General features: G+C 32.2%; 1 protein-coding gene across 1 annotated transcript; it reads right to left on the bottom strand.

The window, feature by feature from the left end:
* Positions 1 to 84: 84 nt before the first annotated feature.
* Positions 85 to 6,544, bottom strand: LOC129959163 (uncharacterized). Its single transcript, XM_056071986.1, has 3 exons — positions 6,443 to 6,544; positions 2,656 to 5,527; positions 85 to 98 (listed from the first exon to the last, which is right to left on the bottom strand). The coding sequence occupies exons 1-3, from the start codon at positions 6,542 to 6,544 to the stop codon at positions 85 to 87; spliced, it is 2,988 nt and encodes a 995-aa protein (XP_055927961.1).
* Between the last annotated feature and the right edge of the window lie 12,617 nt (positions 6,545 to 19,161).

Genomic DNA, 19,161 nt, shown 5'->3' with positions numbered 1-19,161 from the left:
TCAGGAGGTGAGAATTTGCGTCTAAAACGCTCGATATCATCATCGTCCATTATGGTATGATTTAATGCCTTGAGCGTCTGTGATCTAAGTGCAATAATCTGTTCCACAGAAGCATGTTTTACCTGTGCCATAATACTATCACTAAAAATATTCTTGCAGCAGCTAGAGTCATCGGAGCGTCCGTCTCCTTCCATGGCTGGAGACTCGACTTAATAATGTAATCGAATCAAAATCCACAGAACACCAACTACATCGCTCTCCTTATAAACATATTATAGATGTGCCCTCTAGCGGCGAAAATTCGGAATACCCAGTATGCAGGAAACGACGTTCCCTATGAAAAAAAATCTCACGAGTGGTCCCTATTGGAAGTAATCGACTAAAGACCGACCCTGCTTGATTATTGTGCTTATACTTAAAAATGTATTTGATACTGTCTTTTTTGTTTATTTATTGTTTTTATAATTAAGAGAAAAGAATTATATAAAAACAGATGAAAATAAAGCCTGAAATATTATTATGCTACAATGTTTTGGATTAAAGGTTTGAATCACCTAAGTGTTTATTTTTTGTATACTTTCTTTGGAAAATTCGACAAGAGAACATAAGTAGTCTATAGAAGATATAAGGATCTCTTTAATCTACCATCTAAGACATTTCTTCCTTCATGTGTTTTCTCCAAGTAGATAACAAATGGTCAATATCAATCATATGGTGTCACAGAAAAGATTAACGGATTAAACATTGAAAGGAGTAATAGGATTTGATTAAACAAAACTAAACCATAATACTTGAAAATTCACGTTGTAGGGTGTCTTCTTTCCAAACACAAAAAAGCTACTACTCTTACGGTTCTTCAATAGTTTTTTTTTTTTTAAATTTATTTTTTAAGAATTGAATTTCAAGAATTTACCAAGTTTTGATAAAATTATGTGTCATTAATCTCCTTATGGGTTTGAAAGGATATATGTTCAGTCAGTGCATGACAATTCCATAAATGACGAAGCAGGAGTTGAACTTTCATAGGTTTATTTTCACACATATATGGACACGGACATTTCTAAGCTACCACACAAACACATCACAACACAAAAGACGGGAGAGAGAGTATGTACATGTCGCCGCGTCGGCGTCTCGAATACATCTGGTTAGGGGAACAGAATTTCCCCTTTTCTCCACCGGAGGGAGTCAAAACTCTAACATCCACCCCCCGGATGAAGACCTTCATAAAACTGCATACAATAGTTACAATAAAACAATAAATTCACAAAAATACAAATTATACAATCAGTATAAATACAAATACAATTCTGATAATTAAATTCCATTATATATACATTATAAACTAAAACAAATAACAATAACATTAATACACTTCATTTCCAGAGGATAAAATAGCTACATCACGAACATTTCGTTTTATTATATTGCCATTTGGTAATTTAATATTGACTACTCTAATTTGGTTGTCATTACCTGGGAAAACTTCAGTAATTCTTCCTAACAACCACTTTGTTCTAGGTAAATTTTCATTTTTTATCAGAACAAGGGTTCCGAGTTTTACATCATTTTTATTGAATTTCCATTTGTAACGTTGTTGTAAACTGCAAAGATAATCACGTTTCCATATTTTCCATATACTTTGAGAAAATTTTGTAATTTTTTGCCATTTTGATAATCGATTTTCATTTGAGTTAATTAACAATAGTTCGGCAATTCCATTAATTGGTCTGCCGATCAAAAAATGACCAGGTGACAAAGTTTCAAAATCGTCGAATTCTGGAGATAGCGGAGTAAGGGGTCTAGAATTTAGGACGCCTTCAATTTCAGCCAAAATTGTTAGAAATTCTTCCAGAGTTAGTTTCTGATTTCCTAGTACGCGTTTTAAATGGAATTTAAAGGATTTTACTCCGGCTTCCCAAATACCACCAAAATTCGGTGATTTAGGTGGAATGAACTTCCATTCAATAGATTCTGAAATTAAAAATTCACCTAAACATTGATCAGGAGAGTTGACAAGATTATACAGCTTTTTAAGTTCTTTGTTTGCACCGACAAATGTTTTGGAATTGTCTGTAAGAATTTTTGCACATTTACCTTTCCTTCCAAAGAAACGCTTTAAACTTGCAATAAAACAGTCAGATGTTTGATCAGTAACGAAATCAAGATGCAAAGCTTTAGTACATAAGCACACATAAATTACAACATAAACTTTGTTCAATATACCTTTTTTCTGATTTCTGAATTTTAAGAAGAATGGGCCAGCAAAGTCAATACCAGTAATGTTGAATACATGATTAGGAGTTACGCGATCAGCTGGTAAATCACCCATTAATTGGGATGTTAAAACAGGTTTGTTTTTCACACAAGTAATGCAATTAAATATCACCCTTTTACAATTATGTTTACCATTGATTGCCCAAAATTTCTGACGTACTTGATACAACAAAGCCTGTGCTCCCAAATGTAAATATTTCTTATGATAATGCACTAAAATATTGTAAGTTAAAATATGATTCGATGGTAACACAATAGGATATTTTGAATAAACATTTAATTTGGAATTTTTTAACCTGCCTCCCACTCTTAGAATATCATTTTCGTCCAAAAATGCATTTAAGGTTGACAGTTTACTTTTCTTTGAAACATTCTTACCTCTTTTCAAATCCTCAATTTCTTCCTTAAACTTACCACGTTGAACCGTTCGGATTAATTGGTTTTCTGCCTGAATCCTTTCACCAGCCGTAATGGGCTCTGCAGTCCTTGACTGAGGGTACCTGCAATTAGCTGAAAATCTAAAAATATATGAAATAATACAAATAAGTTTTACATAGTCATTTGTGATTTTGAGAAGTTTGTCGAGAAAATCATCACAATTTGTTCCAGTTACAGTCATTACTAGGTTGCTCGCTGAAACATAGTCTTTCTTTAGTTCGTTTGCTACTTCAACTTCATTGAATTCGCTGTTCACTGTGTTGTCAAGGCATAGATCTGGGTTAAACAACCAGTCTGAACCATGCCACCAAACATCATCTTGCGCTAACACTCGGATAGACAGTCCTCGGGTTAACTTGTCTGCGGCGGTCATCTTTCCTCTGCAGTAATTCCACTGGTCTCGATTGGTTTTCTCCTGGATCTCCCGTACGCGATTTCTCACAAACTCCTTCCATCGTAAAGGGTCTCCTTTTATCCAATGAAGGCTGATTTGCGAATCCGACCAGAAGAAGATGTGGTCAGATGTAATCCAGGTAAATGCTCGTTTTAAGTATTCTGCTAATCTGGCAGAAACAAGGGCTCCCATGAGTTCGAGTCTGGGCAGACTCAATTTTTTCAGTGGAGCTAGGTGGCATTTCGCCACTATGAAACTGGAGTTCACCTTCCCGTTGATCACTTTCCTGAAGTAGGCCACACAACCATAAGCCTTTGGGCTTGCATCTGAGAAAATGTGAATTTCAGCCATTGGAGTCTCTGCATCAAGGAAGTGAGGACGAGGCAAAGAAATCTGAGGGATAGTTTTTACCTCATCCAGCCATGACAGAAATGTCTCTTGAATGTCCGGCGGTAGTGGTTCATCCCATTTCAGCTCCCGTTCCCAGGTGTTCTGCAGTAAAAATTTCATTCTGACAGTAAAAGGGGTTATCATCCCCAATGGATCAAACAGCATCCCACAGATGCTCAGGATCAAACGCTTCGAAAGATTACTGTCCTTCATCTTAGATATTTGTTGAATGTCTATGGTAAATTTATCGTTGATATTGTCCCAAATGAGTCCAAGAATTTTTAATGGCACACCTATTTCTTCGGATGTTTCACGACGGTCAACATTAGCTTGTTTCCAAGCTTCATTTAGAATTGAGGAGTTCGTAGCCCATCTTCGAAGATTCATGTTGGCCTGACTTAGAATGTAAATCATTTCTTTGCTCAATTTTATAGCTTCGGAAACGCTTGACGTGCCAGCTGCTAGGTCATCCACGTACAAATAGCTCAACATTTTACATGCTTCTTCATATTCACTTTCGAATTTTTCTAAATGTAGTTTAATAACTGCGGCAAGTAAGAATGGGCTGCATTTCACTCCAAAGAGGACTCTTTTATATTGGAATGTTTCAATATTGTGAGGGCTGAAACCGGGATTAGGACAATCCTCTTTTATCCATAAGAATTTTAAAAACTGCCTATCTTCCTCGGCTATCCCTACTTCTAAAAAAGCGCGCTGAATATCTGCACTAAATGCAGTTTTGTTTAACCTAAACCGTAACAAGATTTCAAGTAAATCAGGATTTAAGTTCGGTCCGCTCTCTAAACAATCGTTTAATGATAACGCGCCTTTTCCCTTTGATGATGCGTCAAAGACAATCCTAACCTTTGTACTATCCTTCCGTTCTCGCACTACAGCATGATGTGGAAGAAAATAACCTGTGTTTATATTTTGGTCTAAATTCAAATCTACTCGTTCTATAATATCTTCTCTTAAGTGTTCTTTAATAATGCCATAGTATTTAACAAATAATTCTTTGTTTTTATTTAATGTTTTGCTTAAACCGAATAAACGACGTTTCGCAATTTCATAATTACTGCGTAATGCCTTATTATTCTCCTTCCATAACAAACGAGTTTCGTATATTTTGTCTTTATACGTCGTATTTTGTTGAAACGATTTTAAAGTTTCTTTATCTGAAAGAGACACTTCATTATCCGCATTTATCCCAATCGTTTCTAATAACCACAAATCTTTTACCCTATCAAAGCTCGATTCCTCACCCTCGACGATCAAATGGTTAGCAGATATCTCCTTACAATCAATTCCCATCTCCTTTCCCAGTAGCAAATATCCGAAAATACTATCAGATGCAATCAATCTTTTACTAATCCTTATATTCCTTTCGCCTAAAATCTCTGAAATATAATCCGAACCAATCAAAACATCAATCCTCTCAGAAGTACTAACATCTGCTAACTCAATTCCCTTTTCTAACGCTATGTTTCTAACACACTGCGATGGAGTATGAATTTTCGCCGACGTAATCGAGTCATTAACAACCGCTTGTATTTTAACACACCGAGTCGGGTGTTGTACATTCCTTAACGTAATCTCCACTATATCGTAAGCACGACGCTCAGCGGTTTTACTTCCGAAAGTGTGAATAGCTAGAACTTCCCTGCCCACTGTTTTCAATCCCAATTCCTCTACCACCCCTCTCAAGATGAAGGATTTATTGGCCCCGCAATCCAACATGCAACGCAGGTGCGTCCTACTCCCCCTTCGTCCGGTCACCACAGCTGAAAATGTTTGTAATAAAACCGATCCAGGGACCCTATTTTTTCTTTTATTTTGTTCGGTGCTGAAAGATACCATCTTAGAAGCGGTATTATTTTCTTTGGGGATAGAAGTCCCTTCTTCGACTGGAGGGGAAATATTCTTAGTTACGGTATCGGGTTGCTGTCCTTCGCAAATTAAGGAATTATGTGAAAAAGAACCACAGAGCTTACATTGATAGTTACTATTGCAGTATTTTCTTATGTGATTCTGAAAGCATACAAAGCATTTTCCCTTAGCCATTAACGATTTTTTCTTTTCATTAATATTTACTGAGCAATCATGGCTCATGTGTTTTTCAGTGCAAAAGATACATTTTTGATTACTCATTCTGTCATCGGAAGAAGGATAATAGTTTCTTTTTGGATTAAATTTACGATTCGATTCAGATTTATGGTGAAATGAATTAGCGTGTGTCGTTAAGGCATTCGTATGCGAAGAATATCTATTTTTGTAACCTTGATCAGGTTTGCTTCTAAATGAATACTCCTTTACATTAGAAATTTTAGGGTTTGCTAATAATAAAGAAGCTTCCCTGCACTCTACTTCTATTCTTAAGAATTCTACTAAATTAGTGATATCAAATAATTCACCTGCCCTACGGTGACGATTATAGTTTAAATTTAATTCTTCGGGTAGCTTTTGTAATATTACAGGGCACAATAGGTTACTATAGGTACCTGTAGCTACATTTAATGATTGCAACGATCTAATTTGGGTTTCTGTTGCATCATACATTTTTCTTAAGCCTGTTACATTTGAGCAAGTTTTTACTGGATCAATCAATAAAAGTTTATGCATGTGAGAAGATATGATTATATCTGTTCGGCCAAATCTTTCTTTTAATAACTGTATCGACGCATCATAATTTTGCTCAGTTAATGAAAATCCCGATACAGCATTTAAGGCAATTCCACGAAGATACGTTTTTAGATAAGTAAATTTCTCAATTTTTGTTAATGAATCATTTTTATGAATTGCGACTTCAAAGGAATTCCAAAAATCTATAAATTGACTGCAATCGCCCTCAAAAGTTTGTATATTTAATTTCGGTAAATTAACGCTTTGATTTCTTAAGGGGATAACATTTTCCGCATTATTTGTAACTGGACTGTTTGTCCTTACTTGTGGAATATCCCTCAAATTTTCAATTTGTCTTTCTAGTTTAGATGTTAGTTCGATTGCTTTGTCTTTGTAATCTTCGCATAACTCAATTTCTCCTTCCATTTCGCTTAAATCTATAATTAATTGAATACTCTCATCCAAGCTAATTAAATCCTTCAATTTTTCCGTGAGCTGAGCTTTTAAACTCATAAGCTCATTAATTTTTGCTTCTTTCGTATATTCATTACAAATTTCTTTGCTTAAGGAATTTTTTATTTTAGTTAAATGTTTCGTGAAAATATTACGTAATCCTTTCCTTTTTTCCTTTAATCTATTAATATCCATTTTAAACTAAATAATTCAAAAAAGCTTAGAACAAATAATAAATGTGCCCACCTCTGGTTTCAGCTCCTCACTGTGCTTCCTCCAAATTGTCACGCTTTCCAAAAAAATTTCAATTTCCAAATTTCAACGTATCACGTCCAGGGTACAACACGATGTTCAGTCAGTGCATGGCAATTCCATAAATGACGAAGCAGGAGTTGAACTTTCATAGGTTTATTTTCACACATATATGGACACGGACATTTCTAAGCTACCACACAAACACATCACAACACAAAAGACGGGAGAGAGAGTATGTACATGTCGCCGCGTCGGCGTCTCGAATACATCTGGTTAGGGGAACAGAATTTCCCCTTTTCTCCACCGGAGGGAGTCAAAACTCTAACAATATACATTCCATTTTATTTTCATCAAATGTCTAAAAGCAAGTTCATTACATTTTCAGAGAACAAATGTAGATTATTTAAAAAACATTAGTTGAATAGAAAAACTATATAGAAATTCATGGAACATTTAAGATCCATGCTACACATTCCACACTAATCAGTAATAATACAGGTCCATAACCGGCAGCTGAACATAAATTCTAAATAGAAGAGCAATCAATAAATATTAATGTTGGATTGTAAGTAGTGTCGAAGTGTAACTAAGCAGGTACTCCATGTATGTCATGACTAGGGCCCGAGAAGGAACATGAGGCCTATTGTGAATTGAAACTATTATATATATTAATATTGCGTTCCCCATTGATATGCACTGTTTTATTTCACATTGAAAACACACTTATATTACAAGGATGATTATCGTTAGACGTATGTGATGAAAACAAAATCGAAATAATTAGGGATAAACTAGACGACTTCAGCGACCAGCCGATTTGTCCATCATACATTTAATATTATTTTAATTACATCAATTAATCATAAATTATTTGCAATAAATTCAATTTTTGTTAAATTAATACATGAATTGCAATAAAAGAACAAGAATTATATGAGGAAACGCAAAAGAAAATATTGCACAGAAAATACATGAACACAGTACTAAATTTTTACGCATTTATATGAATGTTGTACATCTAACAGAGTTAACAAGTCAAATCTTTCGTCCAATTATTTAGATTGATTTTCTAAAATATGTAAGATTCAATGGTGGTTATTCTTTTTCATTTTGGTCCTATATAATTGTAAATTATAAAGAGGATTGCTTATTTTCAGCTTCCTATAAAGTATATATTTAAGCGAACCATAATTATACAAATAATTTACATAACCTCCGAAAAGAATGATCTTGCAGTTTATGAAAAAATGATTTAAAGATTAAGCTAAGAAGTGAATATATTAGAACTAACAGAAGAGCAAATTTTTAAAATAGCTTTTCATTCAATGCTGAAGAAAAACCCCTAAGAAAGTGGTAAAATAATGAAAAATTAACTGTATTTTATAAGGAAAAAAAAAAGACATTGTTCCAGTTATATCTAATAACTAATTCTTAGAAAATTGGAGACAATATTGGAGACAAGGAATAAAATTAGCATTACTAAAAAGATAATAATCTGCATACAAATCGCTATTCAAAACTTCAAAAACAAATATACAAAAAAAAAAAAATGGATAGTAAAAAAGTAATGAAAATAAACAAAAAGAAATAAATAAATAAGGGAAATGAAAATAATAAAGTAGATTTGAGCTCCATCGACAACATCATAGGAAACCAAGGTTTTAGATTCGATTGTTTAATTTTATATTATCTTTACATTCAATTAAAATAACAAAAATACGCACATAAAAATGTATGTAATATAACTGCGACACGCGTACATGGGAGTATAGTTTAGAAAACCAATTAAAAATATTTTTGAAATAGGCGCTTAAAAATATTTCGAAATTATTAAATAATATTTTTAAATTTTGGTTATTTTTTTTATTAAAACTGTAATTTCAAGTTTGAAGCACCATTTTTTAATATCTCCTATCCAAGAAGTAACTAACTGCCACCCAAATTTGTAAACAATCCAACAGTCTGTCTCGAAGGACACAATTTACTGATAGTATATCAGCCTATAAAAATTAGTATACTAGAATTATAAATAATTTTATGTCATATTTTCTAACAAAGGAAAATCGTTCGACTTTGATTGAACCATGAAAATGGTTTGTCTTTCATTACAACGATAGAGATATTGTTGAAAAGCAATATTTAAAAATTTGTTGAATTTTATAAGATTTTATCATTAAAAAGATGTATATATAAATATATTTTTATTTTAAGGATGAAGTAAAATCTATTTTAGTGGGCAAACATTTTCGAAAGTTATTGCAGAAAAATGGTTTTTTTTATTTTTTATTTTTAAATAATAAAAGTTAAAAAATTGCACTACCAAATTGTACAGTTCTCGCCCTCCAAAGTATATTTATGCTTCTCTTTTATTAGAAAAGAATTTGTATATAGTAAAAAATTTATAAATATACAAGATAAGTAGAAATGATGGACTCGATTTAAAAAAAAAAAAAATCATATTATCGAAACTACTACACATATAACAATTACACGAGTTTAAAGAGAAATATACCAAGTTTTTTTCCGCCATTGATCAAAAGATGGCAGCACATTCATCGATCTCTGGGATTGAAATCCAAAAATGGCGGCAATGACAGAGAAGAGTTTTTGCTTATTAGAGCCGGCTAAAAGATTCTATTAATATTTCATATAACTTGGTCTTATAATAGGTTTTTCAGAAAAATATTTTTAAGCTTTAAATTTTGATAGTCATATAATTTACTTATACTATTATGTCGGCCTAAAGCCGTTCTGATCATTATACAACGCATCTCTAATTTTCTATCAGCGCCCGTAAAATTCAATTTTAAATTAGAGTGGTAACTGCAATTATTATAAGGACGTATTTCAGTAAATCCAAGCATGTCTTAAAAAAAATAATATGAGAACTGAAAGCAGAGTCGTCCGACATTGAAGTCTTACGTGCATTATAGAATAATTTTCAAAATTTTTAATATCTCAAAGAATTATTCAACAAAATTTTCATGGATACTTCGTAAAATTCAGTTTTTAGCTCCATTTTTAAAAGTATATAAATGATGTCAACAATAATATTTTTTTTCGGTTTATAAATATACTTCAAAAGCTTATGAAGTTTAAATTTCAAACAGCCCTTTGGTCTTATAGATTCATATTCTGCAAAATATTCTTGACACTCCAATTTCTAAATAAATAAGTAAACATTTCTGTCTTCTGCGGTCAAATCTGATCGATTTATTAAGTTTTGAATATTGCAATATTATAAAAACCAACATTTTCATAATCTTGGCCAATCACTCTTGGAAAAACCCTGGGAGATTTTGGTCTTCTTTGAGATAAGGTGATCTAAAACCGCCCGTTTTTATAGAATAATAATATTGAAATTTTCATAAATCGGTTGGCTTGAATGATTGATTTAGTTGATTGGATTGCAACTTTTTTTTTTTTTTTTTATTTAAGATATTAGTGTCTTAAGAATATTTTGTTAAATATATGTTTGTCAGATGATATATGTAAAAATTTAAAATTCATCAGCATTATTATAGGACTGGGTGGGACAAAATGCCCATTCACTCCCATTTGGATCAGTGTCTAGGGTACTGATTAAGAAAACTTTTAAAGAAAAACGAATAATTTATTTACAGTGAACAAAATTAAAAGGACATTAACAATTAGGACGGGAAATATTATTTACATTAAAGTTAGAAGTAAAATATTTAGATGGCTCCAAGGGCGAAGCCTAATACGATGTCTGCCCATAGCAAAACTATGTGCCGCCGTAGCGCAAGATTATTAACCACACATCGATATCGGACACGAAGAATCTTCTCTCGAGCGAATGCCAACAGCTCGCTTTTTTATTAAAATTCATGGTCATGTGACTTAGCACTGTGGATTAGTAGAACCCATGGTGCCATCTATTACAATACAATAAAACTAAATTAAACTGGATGCGTTCAGTATAACAGTGGAATGGTAATGACCACTAATTAAAACTCTACGTTAATTGACTCACTTTACGTAAAATATCATTATTTATTTCATTTAGACTATTTTTAGCAGATGTATGTCTATTACTAAAGGTTTACAAATTACCTGTTGTGCTCCAACTGGAGTAGATATCTTGTAGATATTGAACCATATTTGCCTTAAATAAAATTTTTTCATTGAATCAGTAATATTGGTATTGGAAAAGATCATAGAAAACGTTTCCTTTTATTGACTTTTCAAAAAACATGAAAATTCATATTTATTTCATTTCATACACATACGTGCTAAAAATTACACTTTTCCACGATATAATTCACAGTAACAGTTACCTTATATTTAAATTTGAGCTTTTATCAATGTGATGGCAACACATTTCCAAAAGCTAATTTTTTTTCCATGTACGCGAAACGTGCTCCTGCAGATTAAATTTTATTTTTATTTTATGGGGAAAAAAATTGTTAAAAAACATGGTTAAAATATTTTTTAAAAAATTCATTAAAAATAGAAATTTAATTCGTAATTAAAAACATTGGTATTGTGCAAGTTGAGGTTCGAACTTTGCAACGTTAGGGTTCATAGCCGAGTAACAAAGCCACTAGACAAAAGTGTACACTCTTCTCCGGAAGTTGTTATCTGCCTTATGATGTTACCACCACAGTATCATTAAAAAGATAATTTCTTTTATCTTCAATATGATGTAAAAATAAATTTTGTGCTGTAATATTTTCGGAAGTTACATAACGTCAAAATTTCGCTTAATTTTTAATTAATTAAAATTCTAATTAAAAATTTGAAAAAATCGCTCAGAGGTGCACATTTCCGACCTCAAAGTTATACATCTGCCAAATTTGGCAGCTGTAGGTTGAACGGTCTGGCCTGTAGAGCGCCAACACACACACTGAGCTTTATTATAAGTATAGATTTATGTTAGTAGCAATGAAAAAATGCAGACTGAGAGAAAATTTTCATCTGAACTTCAGTTGTATAATGCTCTCGAACCAGACGCGTACATTTCAAAGTAATTAGCTTGTATAATTAATAAAAAAACTAATTATAATAAGTAATAATTATAATAACTAGTGAATTATTACATGCGATTTCCTTATCTAACTTTCTTTAATTCTTTGGTGCATATTCTATAAAAAATTTTTGTATATATTTTTTTTAAATATTTGATGTTTACTGGCCATAATAGCCTGACAGTTCAGACGATCTTGATTTCTTGATGCAAAGCTCTACAGTAATTAATTCTGAAAAGATTAAAAATAAAGTAGAATAATTAAAATGAAATACCCAAATTACCAAACAAAAACTAATAAAAAGCGTCGATATATTTTTGATTATAAGTTTAATACTGAAAAATTTATAAGATATATTTATAAATAAAGCAAAAGTCAGATATCTCAAGACAAGGAATTTAGAGTAAGATAATAAGGCTCTCATCTGCAAAAAGTTACTATGGGCTACATTAAGATAAAATCTTGGAAATTAATTAAGTCGAAATTAAAGTTTAAAATATCATTACATTCCCCCCCCCCCTGCAAGACGTGAAAGTATGTCGGGGCCCCCGACACACAGCCTTACCTTACAGTGGTGGTCAAGTAAGAAAAATTAAAATTTAAAAGCATATTAAAAGTGATACCAAAGTTTCCCTTACCTTCACATTATGTAAACATTAATACAGAAATCCCATTCATCATTTTACATTAGAAATATAAAAAGAATTATATTTATGAAAAATATTATATAAAAACCTTAATAATCAACAGTAATAAAAAATATTAAAAATTAAATGATATGGTACACACATGTATTCTATTTTTCTGCAGGAACTCAGCTGTTGAATTTAATTTGGAGAGGATTGTCAATCATATATTATTCTTAAATGTTAGGAAATCTGACTCAACAAAATTATTAAATTAGAAATAAAGTATTATTAAATATGATATCAATATTAGGATTTCATCCAAATGAAATATCAGTAATGTTATGATTTTAAGTAAAGTAATTTAGCTGTAAATAAAACATAAGATTCAAAACTTCAGGTAAAAAAACTTTGATATGAAAATAATGCTTGTAAAATTGAATGGTTTCATATAAAACTTTTGGAAATGTAAATAAATGTAAGATTCATGTATTTCAAATAAACCATTTGGAAATGATAATAATAATTGCAAAATTCAAAAATATAAAATGTAAAACTTGGAACTAAAAATAATAAATGCAAAATTCAAAGAGTTCAAACAAAATATTTGTGAATGAATGTAACAAACACAAGACTCAAAATACCCTTATAATATTTGAAAAAAAAATGTAATATAAAAATTATTTGTATTTTGTAAAAAACAAGTATTTGAACACAGTGATAATAGAGGGCAGCTCAATAACTGTCAGGGGTGTAAAAATTTCCCCTGAGGTATTCACTACCTTAGTCTAATTATCATGTGCCATTAATTATTAAGTATATAAGAATCTTGGTATGTTACTTTTTTCGTTCACAGGGTCTGCATGCATAATTTTTAAATAATAGGTTAGGAAAAATTTAAAAACTCAATCTTTTAAACTAAAACTCATGATATTTTGAATAATAATATAAAAAGATTATTTGCAATTATATTATAATAGAAAAATGCAATTTAAAATCAAATCAAAAGTACAGAAAATAAATTTTGAATTTCACTCGTTGAGTCAGCTGATGGATGATTTTTTTTTAAAATACTAATCACTTTTTGAAGAATAATGACTTTTTTAATTAATCACAAAATGCAATTTTGAGCACTGGAACTGGAGACGTAAGACAACGGCGGGTGACTATTATTTTGGTGATGACGTAAAACACAAGTGATATTTTGAAAATCTGGTTGATTCAATTTAGCACTTGAGACCACTGGCGAGTAAAGCAGGCGATTATTATTGTGGTGCTGATATAATAAGGAAATGACGTCGAGATCGGGATTATTCAGCACAGGTAAGGAGCCAGAAAATTTTTATGATGACAAGGTGCCCCAACTCCTTGAGGATATAAGGAGCATGCACATGACTATAGGGAGCACAAACACAAGCACTGTCGGATGAAGTCACAGGTTATGGAAGGCATAGAATTCTACGGGAACTGGACCGGATCCCGGACTACGGTTTGCGTGAAACGATGTGGCCGGAGGCAGCCGAAGGAGACGGCGATGAAAGAGCTTCGCCACGGAAACATAGCAGCTGGGCGAACCTGGACCGAAGCAGTCATCTTTGGTGCACGGCGACCGCAATGCAACCAAGAGCGTCGGCGAAGAGTTATTGCACGATTCATTTTCCTTTTCCGCGGATTTAATTTTAATTCTTTCAGTTCATTTCATAATTTTTCACAGGAAACTATCCTTGTCGACTGTTTAAAATCTAACAGATATCGAATCCTGTCGGCTCTTTAATATGTAACAGTCATTTTATGTGAAGCAGGATGCAGTTTGAAGACAGTGAAGAGACTTTTAATTTCGTGACGTCGTTTTATTTCATTTTTGAAGAAGCAGGCATATCTACGAGCGATGAGCACACAGAACGACACAGAAAAAGAATGAGGAAAAAGCTCTTGGACATTTTATCCCTGATCTTATATAACCTGCGAAATTGATAGGGAAAATATTTCTTTACAGTGCTAATATATTATTAAGATTCTGATAGGGATTTCTGACGCATGTCAATCACATGTAAGGGAAACACAGGGATCTTTTAAAAAAGAGTGTGCTTACTGGATATTTTTTATCTATTCACGCCGAGCGTACGAAAGTGTCAGCTTTTAGCCGATTCAGCAATTTTATAAAGCTTCTCTTGAATTAATTAAGTATAGAAAGTGGAATTGGATCACGAAATAAGAGAATATTTTAGAATGAAGTTACTATGGGCTAAATTAAGATAAAATCTTGGAAATTAATAAGGTTGAAATTAAAATTTAAAATATCATTACATATATATATATATATATATTCAACCCAATTATTTTTAAGGCTTTCAAACACAACAAATGTTCTTTTCTATTTTAGTAGGATTTATATTTGCAGAACACTTTTAGATATGTTACGGCCAAAGTCCGAAATCGGCCAGTTCGCGAACTGGCCAACGTTGCTGTAAACTTACCGGCCAATGTCCGATCTTTTCTTGATTTCGGGCTTTGACCGGTCAATTCGCTAAATGGCTTGGGACGATCGGCCAAAGTAGGAAGAAAGGAATCAAGAGCAAATTGTTTTACACACTGTTAAAAATAAAGTATTTAAAAATGAGTACTTCTGTGTATTGTTTTTTTTTTTTTAAGTACCATTGTTTCAGAAACGAGTTCAAATATAAGTGACACCTGTGAGTTAAAAATAAGCTTGTAATACATAAAAATATGATCCCGTGTTATTCTGTTCTCATATTAAAGCCATAATAGAAATTATTCAGTGAACTTATTATGCTGTAACAACGTGATAGCGTGAAGATTAGACTTGCGCCAGTCAAAATGAACGAATTATATCTTGAGCAAAGGCGTTGCGTATCGTGTATGAATTACAAAGGCAAATTGAGTACTCAGTTTTCAATTACCTTGAAGGGTGATCCTTAGCCTTTTTCTGCTCCATGGACCTAATGTTAAAGATCCCAGATCACATTGTCTTCCGAAATATCGCTTCAAAAATATGAAATTTTTTGCAAAGACAAATAGCAAATATAAGGGCTAATTAAAACAAATATGAAGGAAATATAGTTTTGTTATTAATATCATTTAAAGACATTTCTTTGTTGGCGCCATCTGTCGAATTTCGCCTATAACATGACCTTATTTATATTTTATACATAAATGTCATTATATTTATTTACCACGAGCCGCCTTTGGCGACCAGCCGGTTCGCCAGAATTAATGATCGCTAAAATTTTCAATTAATGTAACTTGTTCACTTAGTAGCGTTTTCTGCAAAATATTTTTGAGCTTCATATTTTGGTAGTTAAATGATTCAGTCATACTTTTATGTAGGCCTTAAACAGTTCTGTTCATTGTACTACTTTCTCTAATGTTCTGTCAGTATCCATAAAATTTCTACTTTAAATTAAAGTGGAAATGTTAAACTGCAACCAATATAAAAGCTCTTTATATTGAATCTAACCATGTCTTTTTTTAAATATGAAAATTGAAATCAGAGTCGTTTGGCAGTGAAATTATATGAGCACTGCAGAATAATTTATATAATATCTTAAAGAATTATTCAACAAAAATTTCTCTGATTTATCGTAAAATTAATTTTTTACTTTCAAAAGATTTAAATGATGCAAATAAAAATATTTTATTTTATTTCTGTCAATAAATGAACTTATGAAAAAATTACGAATTTTAAATTTTACACAGTCCTTTGGTCCCAAGAAATCAATATTCTGCGAAATACTCTTGACACTTCAACTTTTAAATAAATAAATAAACATCCCTATCTTCTGCTATGAATCTGACCGATTTATGAAGTTTTTATGTATCAATTTTAGAACAATCAACATTTTCATAATCACAGGCCAATCACTGTCGAGAAATCCTGGCAGAAGATAAGCGCATCTTCATTGAGACATTGAGGTACGGAGTTACCACCCCAACACCGTGCGCGAAGCACATCGTTGGTGTACCTTCATTGAGACAGTCGGTGAAGTAGTCTAAAATCGTCAGTTTTTATAGAAGAGTGATATTGAAATTTCATAAATCAGTCAGTTTTAGTGATTGATTTAATTGGTTGGAGTTCAACAATTTTTATTTAAAATATTGGTGTCTCAAGAATATTTTGTTAAATATGATTCAAAGGGCAGAGAACCTATGTAAAAATTTAAAATTCTTGATTCATCGGAGCATTTACTGACTAAAGTTTTATTAAATATAATTATTTAGTTCCTTTAGAACATTTTGTTAGAAATTTGATGGTCGCTGATTAGAATGATTATAAGTATATTAAGCTATGTTTGATTTAAATTAAATTGTTTTATTGAATTAATAATATAGGTATTGTCAAAGCTCATAGAAAACTTTTCCTCCTTTTACTTTTCAGAAAATATCTTATTTCATTTTTTTTTTCATTTTATACAGACACCTGCCGAAAATTACAATTTTATTTATTAAATTTGCAATAATAGTTGATTTATTTTTTTAATTTGAACTACTATCAATGTGTGGCAACACGTTGATAAAAGATTTTTTTTTTAACTTGACGTGCTCGTGCAGATTAAATTTTATTTTTATTTTAAGCGAAATAGATTATTGAAAAATATAGTTAAAATATTTCTTTAAAAATTCGTTAAAAATCTAAGCATAATTTATAAATTAAAACATTGGTATCATTAAAAAGATAATTTTTTGAGCTTTAATTTGATGCAAAAATCGATTTTGTGCTGTATTATTTTCTGGTTACAGCGACAAAACGCCGAAATTACGCTTAGTTTTTAATTAAAATTCTAATTAAAAAATTTAAAAAATCGCTCCACGGTGCACATTTTCAACCTCCAAGGTGCCAAATTTGATAACTGTATGTCAAACGGTTTGGACTGTAGAGCGCCAACACACACAAACACACATTGAACTTTATTTATAAGTATAGATTATCACATCGGGCTTTGGCCAAGGATTCCCGGCCACTTCACGAAATGGCCAGCCAAAGTAGAAAAAACAATATTAATTGCAAGTATTTCGGACTTTGGCCAAACCTCTTGGCCAGTTCGAGAACTGGCCGTACTTCGGGCTTTGGTCGTAACAGATATATTTAAAAGATATAATGTTTCTATAAATTAATAATTAATGCAAGATTAAAGTAAAATAATAAGTATTGTATTTCTCACCTCATACAAAGCAGGTTTAGTTCTTTTATACAAGTTATAGTATTTTTAGCTCAGTCTTGTAACTGCTTCGATTGAAAGTAACTGTTTTGAAGAACATTATCTTGAACCCTTGGTAAAGCAACGTTTTGTCGGTAAACTAGACAAACATCAAAGCACCCCAGAAAACCGCAAAACGATATTTTATTCACTGCCTTTTCTGCTATTTTCTTTTATTCACTATTTGGCTTTTCTGCCAAATATGATGCAAATTATAGGCTCCATATCCGACAATTAAATTAGATGTCTGATTAGATCTCATTTTAACATCCGCCGCTTCGATTTCTTAGTTGACCGACAAAAAATATTCGGAAAAATGGGACCTTTTCACCTCGTCTTTTATGTCAAATGTTGAGCAAACTATGAGTTGAATATATGATAGTTTCATTTTCTATCGACAGAACTCCATCGACATCTATCGCATATATATCTTACTTGGCCAATCAAAACGGGTCGGCAAAATATAACATCTAATTCACCTGTCATCTTATCGCTTATATTGCCAAATGTAGCGCAAACGCCGCTGGAGGCCGTCGCATTAGCCGTCATCTTAGGTCAAAAACGCCGAAAAGGAAAAAAGAAAGAAAAAAGCCGTTTGCAAATGCGATATCTTATTATCTTTTTCGTTTCGTCGGCTTTTCTGCCAAATGTGATACAATTATAGGCTGAATATCGGACAATTAAATTAGATGTCAGATTATCTCTCATTTTAACATTTGCCGCTTCGATTTCTTTGTCGATCGACAAAAAATAGTCGGCAAAATGCTACGCTTTTCACCTCGTTGGTTATTATACGAAATGTTGAGCAAACTATGGGTTGAATATGTGACAGTCCCATCTTATGTTCGACAGTCAGTCCACCTACTTGGCATTGATTTCTTAATCGACTTAAGGAGAATTGTTGGAAAATGTATTCACCAGTAGCCTTGTCGGCTATTTGCCGAACATTGTCATTCTGCCAACTTAAATCATTCCTCGGATACTTCGATTACTCTTGCCGACGGGGGGGGGGCGCTTCCCCCACCTCTCTATTCATCTCTATTACGAGCTACCTCTCAGAGAGGGATACCTAAATACAGGGAAAGGGATCATCAAATAAGTAATGGGGTAAATATGAGGGAGAATAAATAAACAGAAAAATCAAGTAAAGAAGTGTTTCGGTTGTTACAACTGTTGCTTGAAATTATTAGCACCAATAGCTACTCAAAGTTCACAGCGGCTGGGCATAAGCTATTCTGCACTATATTTATACTAATAATAAAGATGAATGTGTACGTATGAGTGTGCGCGTGCGTGTATGTGTGTGTGTTCGCTCTCTTCAGCCAAGACCGTTTGACCTACAGCTACCAAGTATGAAACATATGTATCTTAAAGAGTAGGAATGTGTACCTTTCTTCGCGATGTTAGATTTTTTAAATTTAAATTAATTAAAAAATTAAGCCCAATTTTGCCTTTTTTTCCACAATAGCTTCCACTAATAGTAGTGCACAAAAATGAATTCTGCA

Source organism: Argiope bruennichi, chromosome X1 (genome assembly GCF_947563725.1).
Source record: "Argiope bruennichi chromosome X1, qqArgBrue1.1, whole genome shotgun sequence".
Taxonomy (NCBI): Eukaryota; Metazoa; Arthropoda; class Arachnida; order Araneae; family Araneidae; genus Argiope; species Argiope bruennichi.
The sequence above is the reverse complement of the archived record's forward strand: the minus strand, read 5'-3'. Positions and strand labels throughout refer to the sequence as shown.